Source organism: Archocentrus centrarchus, chromosome 9, assembly GCF_007364275.1.
Source record: "Archocentrus centrarchus isolate MPI-CPG fArcCen1 chromosome 9, fArcCen1, whole genome shotgun sequence".
Classification (NCBI taxonomy): Eukaryota; Metazoa; Chordata; class Actinopteri; order Cichliformes; family Cichlidae; genus Archocentrus; species Archocentrus centrarchus.
This window is the reverse complement of record NC_044354.1, coordinates 6,202,057-6,220,196: the sequence shown is the minus strand read 5'-3', so window position 1 is coordinate 6,220,196 and position 18,140 is coordinate 6,202,057. Positions and strand designations below refer to the sequence as shown.

Sequence of the window (18,140 nt, the reverse complement as noted above, 5' to 3'; positions counted from 1 at the left end):
TAAAAAAATCCAGAATAAAAAATAAATAAATAAAAAAGGTGGACGCTTGTTTTAAGTGTCGTGTAGATACTTTGTCGAAACTTACCGGGCGGAGGTATTTGGGGGGTGGGTCGCGGTGTTCTCGGGGTTTTATATATCTTCCATGCAGCGAGATATCAGCCTAAAAACTTTGATCCGGTCAACGCTGGACTGTTGAATTTGCATTATGGCACTTCTCAGAGGTAAACAACCCGATTCATTCAGCAGCATGACTAAATCAGGCAGGTTTTCTAGCTGGGCTGATTGAAATGATGAGGATCTGGGTTACACTGCTTACATTAACATTTTTTAATTTTGATTTTTTTTTTTAAATCGACCTTTTATTCAGTATAAATGCCAAGAAATCTCGTTTCCACACCATCTTTCTGCAATATAGGCGAATGGTGGCAAGATAGGACCAGTATTATCTGAACAGCTGCTCCTTCCTGTTACTCAATTCATAAATGTAAGCATTTAATCAGAAACATTTAAAAGGTTTGAGGGCGCTAGTTTATTGTTTTTTTATGGCCAATTTTCTGTGGTAAAAGAAAATTATAATAAATGCAGCATATTCTGTGATGTATTTACTAAGTGAAAGTGAAACCTTGCTTTACATCTGTTTTAATTATTTTAATTAATATTTTATACAGACATAAAATTTAAATTGCAGTATTGTGTTTCATGTTTTTACTATTTGTATTTTTCCATATTCATTTACATAAACACAGCCTGAAAGTGTTGAACTTTCAGCTCCTTATGGTTGTTCAAAAAAGGGCAGAAAACTTAAAAAATTACTATAAACATCTGCATTGGAACTTTCCCACAGAGGAAGTATTTTAGTTTAGTTTTTCTCATTATTACAGTTACATGAATATGGAGTAAAAGTTTAACCAGAGAAATTATCTATAAGGACTTAAGGTCACTTGTTATTGAACTACTTGATTTGCAGCATATCAGAAGTTCCCACCTTTTTTCATCTTGTCAGGTGGTCAGCCTGTTTAACCATAAGTATTATTTCAACCATTCATCCACTGCTTTGGGCCACTACTCCATTTAAAAGCAAAGTGATCACACATTGAACATCGATTCTCTCAGTAAAGAGTTTCTACAGTTTGTCACAACAGTTATCTAATTAATTGTTTATGCAGTCCTCCTGAGTGCCTCTTTCTGCTGCTTATCCACTACTTATAACTTTTCTGCTTAAACCTCTCAGTTAGCAACACGTCTGTAGGAGGATTGGTCTTTAATCTCATTGTTAATGTGAAAAAAAAGACTATTCCAAAAAAAAAAAAGTCATACATACTGTATTTACTGGCTGTATCAGTAAATACAGTTTGATTAATCCCTTCACAAATCTGTTCACACTTATGTGATTTTGCCCCACTTTGGATTTGGGTACTGTTCAAAATAGAAATCATCCCTATTAAGGTACTGGGAACTTTAAACCAGATTTAATTTAATTTATTTATTTTTTACTCAAAATGCTGCTGTATCTTTTGATCAGTTCTTAGAAGATATGGTTATTGATATAGTTGTTGTATAGTTGATCTTCTGTCCTACTTCAGTAATGAGGATTATGTATAAATAATGTAGTAGATGTAAATACTCTGCCAACCATAATGTGCTTCTTCCTGAAACAAATGTCTTGCTCCTCAAATCCCATTTAATGAATCTGATGTTGGATTAAAGTCCTTGCTATTCAGCCCTCACTTTGACACCCTGCTGGATGCAGTGATCATCAAGGAGGAGTACCCACATCCAGGAACATGGAGTAGAAATAATCCAAGGAATGAAGACATAGCAGGAACATATACTAAAGTAATAAAAGCTGAGGCCTGGACTCCAAAGCATGATTTCACCTTATCCAAGTAACTTCAGGGTTAACCCTTATAAGGTACACACTGTCATTGTAACTTATGCTGCAGACCTACTGACTAATCAGTTGACTGGAACATAGTATCACCATTCCTGGTAGAACCCACAGAACTCTGTGCACAGATGGGAGGCTATAGAGTTCAAGTAAAAAATAGAGACACTTAAACTTAGACACTATAAGCATTAATATGAAAAACACATTGGTCAACATGAACTTGTTGACCAAGGCTGCTTCTGAGTTTTGTCTTTATATCTACTCTTAGACCACTCAACACCACCGTAGAGCCCCAGTAGTATAGTTTCATCTTTGTTTTATACACACACACACACACACACACACACACACACACACACACACACACACACACACACACACACACACACACACACACACACAGGGAAATCCTGGGTTAACTTGCAAATATATTGAGCTTCATGTGACCAAAGTTATGGATAAGTGTACTGGCAGCAGAGTGGCTGATTTTACAAAGAGTTATAAAAATATGAAGGTTAGACGCACAGACTGAAAGCAACACAGCTGCTGGATACAAAGCAGTGCTATCAGAGGAAGAGCACTGCAGTCTAGTATTAAATGTGCTTAATGAATGCGCAAGCACTTTAAAAGATTTGGTCAATGAGACTGGAAAGTACAGGGGTGGCTGTAGCTCAGGAGGTAGAGCAGGTCACCTACTGGCGGATCAATTCCTGACTGCTCTGGGCTGCGTGCCAAAGTATCCTTGGGCAAGGTACTGAACCCCAAGTTGCTCTCTGATGCAAGCATCCAAAGCTTCATCTCTGATGCAAGCATTGGAGTATGAATGTGTGTGAATGTTAGACATAAAAACCATAGCTTAGTTACACATGGAAGTGCTTGTATGAATGGGTAAATGTAAACGTGTTGTATAAGTGCTTTGAGTGCTCAGATAGAGTAGAAAAGCGCTATATAAGAACTAGTCAATTTACCTACTATTACTTACCCTATTTGAAGCCAAAAAGAAAGAAAGAAAGGAAGCAAAAATGTCAATATCACAGCTCTATCATTGAGACAGCTGATGGACTTCAATTGAGTATTTTTAGTTTTTAATATTTTCAGCAGCAGCCTTCATGTTGTTTAATAGTTTAAGTGCAAGTAAAGAATAAATACAAAAATAATTCAAAACAAACTTTGTCTAAACACAGTTTTATTGTTCTATAATTATGAATAAATTATCAGCAGCCAATGGGGACAAAGAAAAATAAGGAATAAAAATTGTCTAAAAATTTTGTTCTTTTTTGTTTGTTGTTGTTGGATATTACACTGATCAGCCAGGAAACAAACACATTAGAGGCTGTTGAAAACTTGAGACCCTCCTACTTGCACACAGGGATATTCCTGGAAGGAAACTTCCAGGCAAGATGACACCATTTTCCAGACAACTGCTCTGTCAGTAGGTGGTGATTTCATACCCTTTCCTGACCAGGTTTGGTTGCAGCACAGGTTACCATGGTGATGTACAAGTACGAAGTGAAACACCTTCATAGTACAAAAACACAGGGTTAGCCCTGAAGTTATCAGGGTAAGAAGGACAGAAGGACAGAGCTATATATACACAGAATGAGATCACTAATGAGAAACAGGATGGAGAGGAACACAGGTGAAAACAATTACCAACAGGTGAATGGATGGGAGATGGCAGAGGGGAGTGATGGATCTGGTAGTGAGTGTCAAGAGATGGAATTGTTTAGTGGGAAGGAGGATGGTTGGAATACTGCAAGTAGTGGTAGGAAATGTAGAAAGCATAGGCTGCAAAAGGTATCTTTAAGTACAGTTGAAGCTGATAGTGATCAAGGTACCGTTGCATCGAGGAAACAGAATTAGGAATGTAAGGTGATAAGGAGTCAGGAAGGTGTTTAGTTCAGCGAGTGGAACCCGATATTGCTCACAAAAGCAATTAATAAACTGGTAGGAGAAGTCAAAAGTGCTAGGATATTAAGAAGTGGGGCACTATTAATTTACTGCAGGGACAGCACACAATAGGTTAAGGCTATTAAGTTGACTAAAATGGAAGGTAAAAAGGTGGCAAGCACATTGAGACCAAGAAGATTATATGTGGAGTTATCTCTGGAGTGCCCACAACTGTGACAGCTGAGTAGATAAAATAAAATGTAGCAGGGGCCAAGGTGATTGAGGCAAGGCACTTAAAAAACTTCTAGAGGTGGAGAGATGTGATAGTTGAGCTGTGATGCTAAAATTTGAGGAGAGGGTGCCAACTTAAGTTTTCACTGGGTATATGAGTTATGATGGTGGGACTTATAACCCCCCACCCCTCAGATGTTTTAAAATGCCAAAAGTAAGGACATATCACTGCGGTGTGTAAGGGGACACAGAGTGGAAGATGAAGAGGAGGGGGGGCAGGAGCCTAAACAGAGCATTACAGGCACTAACACAGCTGCTTGTGAAGTGTGTGCCAAAATAAAGAAAGAAACTGATTATAGACAAAAATTATTTTGTGTTATTTATGGTGGATGTTGTAAACTGTACAAAGAGACAAGAAAGCAAAAGATCAAGATAATTGTGAAAGCTGCAGACAAATGCCTTGGAATTAAGGGGTTAGGATGGGAGTCAGCTGAAGAAATAGTAAGTGGTACAAACTCTAGTTTGTGTGCATTAAAAATGGCAAAGGTACTAGGTATAGTAGTCTATTAAATAATGATGGGGCCATAGATCTAACACTGACATCTTCAGAAATAGCAGGTATTGCTACATGGGAGGCACTTAGTAAAACCACAATAGGTAGTGATCCTTACCCTATACTGATTAGAGTAGGTGTAGAAGTTCAACAAGAAGTACTGCAGAGAGCACAGAGGTGGAATTTTGGCTCAGATGGTAGCAAAGATTCATAGTTCAGATAATCCGTCTGATATTGCCAAACAGTGCAGGAATATGATGCTTGCAGAGAATCCTAGAATTACAAGAACTGAACCAGGAGACCGTTTGGATTTACCCTTTAGCATGTTTGAATTAAGAAGAGCTGTAACAAATGATCACCAGACCTCTCCATGCAAGGATGAGATATGCTACACTATGTTGGAACATATGGGTAATGATTCACTCACTGCTGTTCTGAGATTGTTTAATGCAGTTTGGGAACAGTCTGTTATTGTTCCAATATTAAAACCTGGGAAAGATCCATCAGACCCATGGAGTTACAGACCAAAAGCACTGATGTCTCAGGTAGGTAAAACTATGGAAAGGATGATCACTGAGAGGCTTACCTATCTATTAGAAAATAAATGCCTTTTTTCATCGTACCAAAGTGGGTTCCATAAGGATAGAAATACAATGGATGCTGTCTTATGTTTGGAGTCAGAGATCAGAAAGACTCAGACCAGCAAGGAGCTGGTTGTTGCAGTCTTTGATGTGGAAAAGGCGTATGGCATGATGTGGAAGGAAGGACTTCTTTTTTTTTTTTTTTTTTTTTTGCTCAAAGTTTCTTTCTTTCTTTCTTTCTTTTTTTAAATGCACATTAAATTACTTTGAGATACAAATTGTAACTTTCCCAGATCCCACCCCAAACATAACCCTGCCCTCTCACACCAAGATTATAATAAACATACAATATTCAATCAGAAAGTGGAGATTAAATTATGAGCATAACATTTTCTTTAAAGAAAAACAAAGCAACAACAAAAAAATGATGTATTTGCATACAAGGTGCCATTTCTTCCACGTGATTCAGAATTGGTTGCCAGGTAATGTAATAGTTGTGTGCATAACCTCTTACAGTATAGTGAATTTTTTCCAGAGTTAAATGATGCATAAGATCTCTAACCCATGAAGCAAAAGTTGGAGGAAATTTATCTTTCCATTTGAGTAGTATGAGTCTCCTTGCTAATAAGGTGGCAAATGCTATCATATTGTTTCTACGCAAGCTAAGATTAAGTTCTAATGGTACCACTCCAAATATTCCAATAACAACAAGACATATAGTTATTCCTAATGCATCCGAAAAAAAATTGAAGATTGATAGCCAGAAATTTCTTAGTCTTGGACAAAGCCAAAACATATGAGATAGAGACTCTGGTGATGACCCACAGCGATCAAAGTTGGGGTCTATATTTGGTGTAAATTTAGCCAATCTTGCTTTGGACCAGTGTAACCTATGGGTAATCTTAAATTGTATAACTTTGTGTTTTAAACAAGTTGAAGAAGAGTGTATTTTTTCTATTGCAGAATCCAATATGTTCTCAGGAAGATTTATATTTAAGTCCTCTTACCATTGTTTTTTTTAACTGCAGCAGGAGTTTATCATTATAGGAAATAAGCAAAGTATAGAGTTTGCCAATTGATCATTTAAGAAGGGGGTTGAGCTCTAAAACAGTGTCCAGGAGAGCACTAGGTGGTAAGGACAGGAAGTGAGCTGAATCAGATGAAACAAAACTACCAAGTTGCAGGTACTTAAAAAAGTGTGAATTAGGGATTTTATATTTTGATCTCAGCTGTTCAAAAGATGCAAATTTTATATTGATATACAGATGTTTTAAAAGGATTAATCCAGTCTTGGCCCAGGAGTTAAAAGAGGCATCTACGAGGGAGGGCTTAAACATGTTATTTTTTGCCATGGGGGGAGTCAATGATAGATTGTTTAATGAAAAGTTTCTTCTGCATTGTGACCATACTTTGAGGGCATGTAGAGGGATTTGAATAGATGGTTTAACCTCCCACTGTCCTGGCTAGGTAGGATGATCTTAATAAAAATGAATATCCTCCCCAGGATGCTTTACCCTATCCAAATGCTACCTCTTAAAATTAACAGACGACTTCCTCTGAAATTGAAAATTGCTTGTCCAAATTTATATGGCATGGGAAGAAAGCTAGACTTAAGATGAAGATTTTACAGCTTCCAATTTTCAGGGTATTTTATTATTGGGCATGTCATGCTAGGTTAATATCAGGGTGGTTACAGTCTTTTTTACACCAATCAGAACCGCACATAGACAGTTGATGTCGCAAGCCTCTCTCACTACTCTCGCTTCTATCCACAGACCTAGCTGAGCTTCCAGTGGGGGTTAGAAACAACAACTTACTGCTCATAACACTAAAAGTTTGGCGTAATGTTATGAGTCACATTGGGAGAGGGAAATATTCAAGTGCAATGCAGTCGCTTATTAAAAATAGAGCCTTTCCCCCCAGCATGGGTCTAAGTGTATTTGACAACTGGTATCACAAAAACATAAAACTGGTCTGTGATTTGCTTGAAGAAGGTGGTTTATGTCTTTTAGCCAAATACAAGTTAAGCATAATATTTTCTCCAAGTAAGACATTTTGTACAATCATAACTTATTTTCCATTCCTATGGACCCTCAGTTGTTTCTTTTTGGTTTATGTGTGCATGGACTGTCCCTGATACCTGAGCAGATGATGTTACTATGCAAACTTCTGCATCTGGCAAGACATTGCATTCTATTACAGTGGATCCGGGGACAGCCCCCTTCTGTTACACAGTGGTACAGAGAGACATTTAGGATCTTCCCGATGGAACGCCTCAGTGCCCTAATAGAGGGCAATTTCGATGCCTTTTATAAGATATGGCAACCCCTTTTGGATTATTTACCTCAGGACTTAAATGATATACTTTGCAAAGGAGGGTCACGTTTTATTTTTAAATATAACCAATGTTATGTCTACTGTACTTCTGTATGTCCTGTGCTGGCCTGTTCTGTTTTTTTTTTGTTGTTGTTGTTTTTGTTTGTTTTTTTTATTGGGTTATTCTTGTGTAAAAAGTAAATGTTCAATAAAATACTGCAGAAAAAATGTAAAAAGGAAATCCTAAACATGAACTTAAACTTGAATATATAAACTAAGGATTGAAAACAGGAAATAAGAATGAGCTCTATTTCCCACCCTGTAAATCATGTTGCTTTTGTTCTGATTATCCCTCCACAAATCTTCTCACTTTGTCCATTTGTCTCTTTGGCTGTAGCTCAGTGGACGATGGTGTTAACTCTAAACTAAAATGGGGGTGTGGCCCCAGAGCTTGTAAACAGAGTCATCGTGGGAAATGTCATGCAGGTACTAATCACACATACAACACTGCATGAAAAAGCACATTACAGTGATTATAAATGTTCTGACTACTGCTGTCTCTTACCTTTTCTTTTTTGATCTACTTACATGCTGTCAGAGCTTAGCTGAGATACCTTACTTCGCTCGTCACGTGAGTCTGAGGTGCGGTGTACCGATGTCTGTGCCTGCTTTCACTGTGAATAGACTGTGTGGTTCTGGTTTTCAATCCATCATCAATGGCGCTCAGGTAAGCACTAAACTAATGAAAAAAAAAATCTGTCAGACATGAGATTTTTTTCAGGTATTTACAAATGAGGCACAGGGTAAATCATAGAGGAGGGATTGACCAAAGCAAAAAATATATTGAATTATATTATATTTATTGATATACTGAATGTCTTTCTATCAACATACAAACAATAAAGTAGATATAAGATAATATCCAGACTTTACAAGGGCTTCCAAGAGTCCCTAGAGCCGAATGCACAACATAATAAAGACAAATGTGAGGCCAAAATAGTTATATCTGCAGGAGAATGGAAAAGGAGGGAATTTGGGTGGAAAAATGTCATCAAGTTTGATATTACTCCTGCTCAGAAAAAAAATAACATAAAGGTGTTGGAACAAATTGATGGAGAATATGTGGCTCATAAATCATTACTTTTTTTTTTTTTTTTTTTTTGTGAAATGTCTAAAACTCAAGCCATTTTGGAGTGAAATCCACAAATGTTTAGAACCTGTATTTAGGATCATAATCCTATTTGATGCCTGACAGTGTATCTGTGGCGCCTCAGCACAAAGCATTCAAACTAAAGAAGCAAATACTTAATGAGAGTACTACTTGTTGGAGTGGAAAAAAGATCTGACAAGGCAGTGGCTACAATCTAATTCACCACAAATTGGAGGCTGGCTAAAAAATCATTGTACACTCTGTATGACAAATAAAGGCATTCTATTCATTCTATTCTCTATTTATGAAATCTACGAAGTGGGAAGATTGTCCTTTTCCTTAAAACTCCCTCAGCCAGATCATGAATAAGACTGGCTACAGATACCAATACTGACTATGAAATGAAGCAAACAACATGGCATCAAACTGTATGCCAGGAGTAAACGAGACATTGATTCACTGTTCCACACCACTAGGATCCCCAGCAACAACATCGGAATGTCATTTGGAGTGGAGAAGCATATTCGTATGGTAACAAAGAGAGGGATAGGTAGTCAGAATAGGTAGTTAGGGGCTTGCACTACCAGAAGGCAACATTGCAGACACTGAAGACAGTTACAAGTACCTTGGAATCCCACAGGAACTATGAAGAGGCCACTCGGAAAGTTGCAACGGCAAAGTACCTGCAGAGCGTAAGGCAAGTCCTGAGGAGTCATCTGAATGGGAAGAACAAGATCTGGACAATCAACACCTTCACCCTCCTAGTCTTCAGATACCGTGCTCGGGTAATAAGCTGGAGATAAAAGAGGAGATGGAAGTCACTGACATTAAGACACGAAAGCTCCTTACCATGCAAGACGGGTTTCACCCCAAATCCAGCACCCTGAAGCTGTAAGCTAAGTGGAAGGAAGGAGGCCGAGGACTAGTGAGTGTCAGAACCACTATTCAAGATAAAACAACAAAGATCTCTGAGTATAATGGCCATATAAGCATAATTCAACAGATATAATCTAGGCTGTACACTAATATAGTTTTGTTCTGCATTGCATCTTCACAAATCAAAAGGAAATTTTAAAAAAAGGGAATAAATGTGTCAGGTACAAATGGCACAATAAACTGTATCATTATTTGTAATTCAGTATACCAGTTCCAAAGACTCCTATGGAAAACACATCAAGGGAACTGTTTACCCTGCCCGGGATAGGGTTACTGGGGCCAACCATGGAGCCAGGCCTGGGGAGGGAGCTCAGTGGAGAGCGTCTGGTGGCCAGGCATTAGCCCGTAGGGGCTGGCAGGGCACAGACCAAAGAGGAGACACAGGCCTGCCCTCCTGTAGGCCCAGCACCCATAGGAGGCATTGTAGGGGTTGGGTGGAATGTGTGTTGGGTAGTGGCCAAGGGCGAGACTGGCTATTGGGGCATGGAATGCCACCTCTCTGGTGAGGAGCTAGTGCGCAACGTTGAGAGATAATGGCTAGATATAGTCGGGCTCACCTCAGTGCATGGCTTGAGCTATGGACCAGTCTCCTGGAGAGGGGGTGGACTCTGTTCCAGTCTGGAGTTGCCTTTGGTGAGAGGCTGCAAGCTGGGGTGGGAATTCTTGTATCCCCTCGGCTTGATGCCTGTATGTCAGAGTTTTCACCGGTGAATGAGAGTGCTGCTTCCCTGCGCCTTCAGGCCGTGGAATGGGTCCTGACTGTTGTTTGCGCTCATGCACCCAATGACAGTTCAGAATACCTACCCTTCTTGGAGTTGCTGGGTGGGGTGCTCGAGGTTGGTTCACACTCACACCTATGGGCAATTTAGAATCACCGATTAACCTAACCCCACTAACTGCATGTCTTTGGACTGTGGGAGGAAACTGGAGTACCCAGATACAAACATCGGAAGAACATGCAGACTTCACACAGATAGGTGGATTCAAACCCAGACCTTCTTGCTGTGAGGCACTGCTTACCACCACACCACCATGCTGCCCATCACAAAAACATAATAAAAATTATCATTATTTGTCTTTCTTTGCTGCTCCAAAAAAGACACCTGTCGCCTTTTGTGTTTGTAGGAGATTTCCCTCAGGGAGTCAGAGGTGGTCCTGTGTGGAGGTTCAGAGAGTATGAGCCAGCTTCCCTATAGTCTTCGCAACATGCGATTTGGTGCAACATTTGGAGTTGATCTAGAGGTTTTTTTAACTCTAAAATCTGATCTCTGAACACTTGATATAAATATACATGACCATAATTACAAGCTTTGGTATTAGACATGAACTTTAACAAAAATATAAACCTCTCTTCATCTGCCTGCCAGCTAGAGGATGGTTTGTGGGCTGCGCTGACTGACCTGCATATCAAAGCCCCAATGGGCATCACAGCAGAAAATCTGGCAGAGAAATACGAGATCACCCGAGAAGACTGTGACAACTATGCATACCAGACTCAACAAAAGTGGAAGGCAGGTAAGGCAGATCCTGGTTTTTGATACCTTTTCATGGTCTGCCACATTTTGGGCAGTATCAGTTGCTGTTTGAAGCCAGCTGAGTCTTAAACTCTAAGCTTTAACTGCATTCTGTTAACAGCTCATGAGGGTGGTTACTACACAGCAGAAATTGCTCCTATTGAGGTGAAAACTAAGAAAGGCAAAGAGCTCATGACTCATGATGAGCATCCTCGGCCTGAAACCACACTGGAACAAATGGCCAAACTACCTCCTGTCTTTAAAAAGGAAGGGACCGTTACTGCTGCTAACGCCTCTGTGAGTTTATGCTTGAGGTGCTGACTATTGTCAAAGACCTGAGATTATGAGGTTTTCTTTATAAAGTCAGACAAGTGATCTGCTTTACTTGAAACAACAGTAGTCACTGTGAAAAACTGAACTTTTTGATGCAGTCGGATCCCTTATTTCTACTCTCATCTTTGTTTCACGCTTTCTGTAAAACCACATTAGAATATGGTTCATTTTAAATTTTGCCCAACTTCTCCCACCTACTATTTTAACCTATCTTCTCCATCTCCAGGGTATATCTGATGGTTCTGCTGCTTTGGTGATTTCAAGTGAGGATGCTCTGGAGGAACACAAGCTCACTCCCCTGGCCAGAATCGTGGCCTATCATGCGATAGGCTGTGACCCAAGCATCATGGGAATAGGTTAGCAACACTGCTGTCTTAAAGATGTAATCTGGTCCCTTTGGATTAAAAACATTCATTATCCAACCTTTTTTATGATAAAAAAATTCAGCTTTCCTTTACTTATTGTAGGTCCTGTCCTAGCAGTCACGGAAGCTCTTAAAAAAGCCGGTTTGACACTCAATGACATGGATCTGGTGGAGGTTTGTTACAGTGAAAAAAAACTTTTTGAATATATGATCATTCTTTTGTAAGAAAAAGAAGTAATGCAACAACTCGATTATGAGTAATAAATAAAAAATGAAAATATGTTGGTAAAAGTCCACAAATAAGAGCTGCTTTTGGCTACTCCCTTATTCACAAGTGGCCACCACAGCACGTTTGATTTGGCAGATTTTTTTATGCCCTTCCTGGCTTCCCGGGATCGAACCAAGATCTTTTACTTATTAGGTACTATTATCTTCTGACTATTGTCAGTAAAATGTACATAAAAAACAGTTAAGTCATACATATTTGGGCAATGACACTTTTTTTTTTTTTTAATTTTGCCTCTGTACATCAGTACAAAGCAAACAATCAAGTTTTTATTAAAGTACAGACTTTGAGCTTTAAATCAAGGGGTTTGACTAAACCACAAAGGAATTACAGACATTTAGACAGGATAAACATAATCCTCCACTTTCAGAGGCTCAAAATTTGACAAACTAACATGATATTAACTATAAGGATTACTTTTCAATAGTTGAATGAAAATCCTTTGCAGTCGATGACTGTCTTGAACCCATAAACATCACCAAACGCTTTGTTTTCTCCCTGGAGATGCTCCGCTAGCTTTTACAGTAGAAGCCTTCATTTGCTGTTTAATGTATGATTTATTTCTGATTTTTCACACAACAATGAACATCAAAACAGACAGAGAAGTTCCAGTAATGTCATAAAACAGTAATTAAAATAATAAACACAAACCAGTAAATAACAACAATAACAAAAAATCCCCAGCAAATATTACTATATCAAAGTGGATAGAAAAAAATAGGTACAAAAAAATTGATTCAACAGGAAACAAATAAAACAGGGCATCTAAAGGGCTTAATATATTCTGTGCTACTATAGTTGATAAGAGTTAGAGGGTGTTACAGGGTATACGTAGTTACATCTAGGATAAGTGAAGGGAGCACCATTCATGGGGTCACATCCAGTGTCAAAGACATTACATGATTCCAGATTTTTGAGAATATGGTTTCAGAGCCTTTGAGAGAATATCTCATTTTTCCTAGTTTCATGAAGCCAGTTTACTTTTGGACCAGTGTATTCTATGGACTACTTTACACTCAATAATTCTGTGTCGGGCACAAATTGACAAAGAGTGAATGCGTTTTAAAATGGTTTGCCATACTTCATCATCAACCTCTATGTTCAGATCATCAGACCAGGTAGCACGAAGTTGATCCGACCAGTGGGTCAAATTAGAAATTAAAATGTTGTATATTTTTGATATTGTACCCTTTGGAGTGAGACTAATTTCTCTGTCAACCATAGTGGAGGCAGGGATAATCAGGAAACCAGAGAAGTGGTGATGAATAAAGTCCCTAACTTGCAGAAATCTAAAAAAAATGGGCACCTGGCAAGTTAAAACTCAAAGATAGTTGAGCAAATGAGGCAAAAGTTCCATCTACATATATGTCTTACACAAAAAGAAGCCCATGGCTTTTCCACACTGCAAATGTTTGAATTGTTGTGATTTGGCGCTATATAAATAAAATTGAATTGAATTGAATTGAATTGAATTGAAATGTCTTATCAATGAGTGAAGGTAGAAATAAAGGATTCGAATCTAGTGATGATAAAAGTGGTATTCTCTGGCTCCCAAAATGTTATAAAATTTGAGCCCATATTCTAAGGGAGTGCTTAACAATTACATTGTTAGTATGAGATACAGGAGATGTTGCTGGGGTAAGGCATAAGAGAGAGTACAAAGAAGCAGAGCTACATGAAGCCTCCTCTACTGGTAGCCATTTGGGAATCTCAGAGTTAGCACTACACCAAAAAAACATTGTGCGGATATTAGCAGACCAATAATAAAATAGGAAATTTGGTGCGGCAAGCCCTCTCATTTCATTTCTTTACTTTTCTGTAAGATACTCTTTATATCCTAGGAGGTTTTTTGTTCCATAAAAACTGAAGCATCAAGTGACCGAAAAAAATAAATAAATGATTTGGGATAAATACTGGTATGCACTGAAAAAGGTACAAGAACAACACATTCATCTTGATACAGCTAATCCTGCTGGCTAGAGACAGAGGCAGCATAGACCATCTCTGTAAGTCCTGAGTCAGGTGATCAAGTAAAGGAGTTAAATTGGTTTTAAAAAGCTGTAGATAGTTCTTGGTCACATGGATTCCCAGGTACTTAAATCCTCACTTTTACTAAAGTTCAGTTTATATCCAGATATTTGTCCAAACTTCTCAAGTAGGTCTAATACCGGAGGCATGGACGTCTCCGGGTCTGAAAGAAAAAGCAACAGGTCATCGCCGTATAAGGAAACTTTATGGTCTAGACCTGTCTGGTCAGGATTGATGACTTTTGTCATAATTACCTTCAGACGTTTTGCCAACATTTTTGCCAAAACCTTGACATTTGTACAAAGCAATGAAATCGGGCAGTGATTGTTGCAGACTCGTGGATCCTTGTCTTTTTTTAAGATAAGGGACACAGTGGCTTGTCGCATCATGAGTGGGAGAACACCGAATTCATATGCCTCTTTAAACATGTTAAGCAGAAGGGGAGATGGCTTGTCTGAAAAGACCTTATAGAATTCTGATGGAAAACCATCAGCGTAAAGCATAAAGGGCTTATCTAATTCAGACGCCATTTTCGGGTCATTCGTAGGGATAGTAAAACTATTAAAGAAACTTTCGCTCAGTGAACACTCTGAGGTGTATAAAGTAGAATAGAATTCTCTAAACTGATTATTGATGGTTTGTGGATTAATAGAAATCCCGTTGGACACGTTAATTTCAGCAATGTGCTGGGTTGAAGCTCTCTGCCGAATCTGATGGGCAAGTACTTTGCTGGGCTTGTCACCAAACTCATAATAGCTGTAACGGATTTTTGGCACTGGGGCAGTGCCATTGGATTGGCAGACCGGGGTGGTGGTCCCCATCTTTAAGAAGGGAGACCGGAGGGTGTGCTCCAACTTTCGGGGGATCACACTCCTCAGCCTCCCCGGTAAGGTCTATGCCAGGGTGCTGGAAAGGAGGGTGCGTCCCTTAGTCGAACCTCGGATTCAGGAGGAACAATGCGGTTTTCGTCCTGGTCGTGGAACGCTGGACCAGCTCTTTATCCTCTCAAGGATATTCGAGTGTGCATGGGAGTTTGCCCAACCAGTCTACATGTGCTTTGTGGACTTGGAGAAGGCATTCGACCATGTCCCTCGGGGTGTCCTTTGGGAGGTTCTGCGGGAGTATGGGGTGTCTGGCCCATTGCTGCGGGCCATTCAGTCCTTGTACAACCACAGTGAGAGCTTGGTCCGTATAGCCGGTAATAAGTCGGATTCGTTTCCTATGGGTGTTGGACTCCGTCAGGGCTGCCCTTTGTCACCGATTCTGTTCATAATTTTTATGGACAGAATTTCTAGGCGTAGCCAGGTAGCGGAAGGCTTCTTCCTTGGTGGCCTCAGAGTCTCATCTCTGCTTTTTGCAGATGATGCGGTTCTGTTGGCTTCATCACGGGGGGGCCTCCAGCTCGCAGTGGAACGGTTCGCAGCCGAGTGTGAAGTGGCTGGCATGAGAATCAGCACCTCTAAGTCTGAGGCCATGGTCCTCAGCCGGAAAAGGGTGGAGTGCCATCTCCGGCTCAGGAACGAGTTCTTGCCTCAAGTGGAGGAGTTTAAGTATCTCGGGGTCTTGTTCACAAGTGATGGGAGAAGGGAACGGGAGATCGACAGGCGGATCGGGGCTGCTTCTGCAGTGATGCGGACGCTGCACCGGTCCGTCGTGGTGAAGAGGGAGCTTAGCGTAAAAGCGAGGCTCTCGATTTACCGGTCGATCTACGTTCCTACCCTCACCTATGGTCACGAGCTTTGGGTAGTGACCGAAAGAATAATATCGCGAATACAAGCGGCAGAAATGAGTTTCCTTCGAAGGGTGGCTGGCCTCTCCCTTAGAGATAAGGTGAGGAGTGCAGCCATCCGGGAGGGACTCAGAGTAGAGCCGCTGCTCCTCCACATCGAAAGGAGCCAGTTGAGGTGGCTCGGGCATCTGATTAGGATGCCTCCTGGCCGCCTCCTGGGTGAGGTGTTCCGGGCATGTCCCACCGGGAAGAGGCCCCGTGGTAGACCCAGGACACGCTGGAGAGATTATGTATCTCGGCTGGCCTGGGAACGCCTTGGGGTCCCTCCGGATGAGCTGGAGGAGGTGGCTGGGGAGAGGGAAGCCTGGGCTTCTCTGCTTAGGCTTCTGCCCCCGCGACCCGGCCCCGGATAAGCGGAAGAAAATGGATGGATGGATGGATGGATGGATGGATGGATTTTTAATAATGATGCCACAGCTGTGTCAGAGGCAAGAGTGTCAAATTCAGCCTTTTTTTATCAACAAACTTTTTATAAGGTCTGGGACAGGGGACTCTGCACATTTTGTTTGCAATTCGGATATAGCACTAGATAGGGCAAGACTTTTTTTGTATGGTTGTTTTTCCTAAGATATGCTGAGTAAGCTATTATTTCGCATGGTAAATATGCCTTACATGCCTCCCAGATTGTTGCTGCAGATACATCTGGAGTGGCAATAGTAGAAACAAACAGGTCTAAACGGTCATTAATTTCAATGATTTTTGCTGCTTTATTTTGCTAGTGTGGACGTCCAATATTTAAGGGAACCCATGTGAAAGGTGTTCCAGTTCCAGTTTTCTCTAAGGGGTCATCAGACAAAAAAGTTGGAATAAAATGGTTTAAGCATGTGTGTTTAATTTGACCTTATTAAACACAGGTTAAAGTTTACATAGACAGCAACCTCTCTCATTAGAAACAGGTTGTGTACAGGTTATGTAGTAGAGAAGAAATTAACTTTTTCCAACACTGCATTTCATATGTGTATTTATTCAAGAGGTGAATACACAGCAGTGTCATCCTTTGCACAGGTGAATGAGGCGTTCGCCTCTCAGTATTTGGCTGTTGCTAAGGCTCTAGGACTGGACCCGGAGAAAAGCAATGTTAACAGTGGAGCTATTGCCATTGGTCATCCTCTCGGGGCTTCTGGAGCACGCATCACTACTCACCTGGTGCATGAGCTCAGGTAGTGTACTCATTTAGTGCATGTTATGTTATATAATAAGGAGATTTCTGCACATTATATTAAGTGGCTTTGAATAATTCTCTTACTTTCTGACAGGCGGCGAGGAGGCAAGTATGCCATCGGGTCTGCCTGTATCGGCGGTGGTCAGGGCATCGCCATGATCATTGAAAAATGCTGAGAGAAGAAACTGCCAGCATCAGAAGGATTCCTACAGAAGAATGACCTCCATGCAACTGCACCGTCCAATCAAATGTAAAATAAAATACAGCTGATACATGCTAAACTTAATATAAGCTTATTTATACTCATACCTAAAATACAGTGCTTGGTCCTTGGTGATGGTTAAATGTGTAGCATATTATAACAATGCAGTTTGTACTGAGAGTGAGATTTGATGGAACTGGTATTTGCCTTAAAATGTTCTCAGTCACAAACTATCAAGATTTAATGTTGTCAAAAAATTACCTGTGGTGGCTCTAGCATAAATTAATTTTGTATTTCTTTGTCAAAGAGTCTGAAATAAAATGTAAAAACTTAAAAAAAGGAAAAATAAATTTTTTTATGATCAGCTGAGCCCCCCCCCCCCTTTTTTTTTTCTGCTCTTGGATGAAAGATTTATTCAACAGATGAGATTTGTTTTTATTTGCAATGATCAGATAAAATGCAAAGAAACCAAGAGCGACATATCAGACTCTACATGGGTCAGTCAGCATGTTAAATGTTAAAGTTCATCAGATTATAATTAGGAATGTGAGCAAGTTTTTTTTTTAACGGGTTTCCAGGAAAGAGCCTCTCATTTCTAGAAAGTAGATGCAGCACAGCTTAGGTTTGCAAAGCTGCACGTGAACAAATCACAAGATCTCTGGTTCAGTGTCCACTGGACAGATCAAACTGGAAATATTTGGCTACAATCCACAGCACCATGTTTGGTAAGATCCAAGCATGTCAGCACAAACACCTCATATCAACTGTCAAGCACAGGGCGATCCACTGAGCTTGTCTTGTAGCCACAGGACCTGTGCTCCTTGCAGTAATTGAGTCGACCATGAACTCCTCTGTACACCAAAGTATTTTAAAGTCAAATGTGAGGCCATCAGTCTGACAGCTAAAGCTTGCCCCAA

At 40.2% G+C, this 18,140-nt stretch overlaps 1 protein-coding gene across 2 annotated transcripts; it reads left to right on the top strand.

The window, feature by feature from the left end:
- Positions 1-122: 122 nt before the first annotated feature.
- On the top strand, positions 123-17,325 carry LOC115785880 (3-ketoacyl-CoA thiolase, mitochondrial-like). 2 transcript variants are annotated; one of them, XM_030737800.1, is made up of 10 exons: positions 123-221; positions 7,857-7,945; positions 8,058-8,186; positions 10,671-10,787; positions 10,913-11,060; positions 11,181-11,356; positions 11,619-11,748; positions 11,860-11,930; positions 16,865-17,019; positions 17,116-17,325. In XM_030737800.1, exons 2-10 carry the CDS (start codon positions 7,940-7,942, stop codon positions 17,195-17,197), a joined length of 1,014 nt encoding a protein of 337 aa, XP_030593660.1. In that variant the 5' UTR covers positions 123-221; positions 7,857-7,939; the 3' UTR covers positions 17,198-17,325. The 2 variants fall into 2 exon arrangements, with proteins under 2 accessions (XP_030593660.1, XP_030593659.1); XM_030737799.1 differs by lacking the exons at positions 123-221; positions 7,857-7,945 and adding an exon at positions 9,250-9,394 and having other exon boundaries at positions 8,059-8,186.
- The last annotated feature ends 815 nt before the right edge of the window (positions 17,326-18,140 follow it).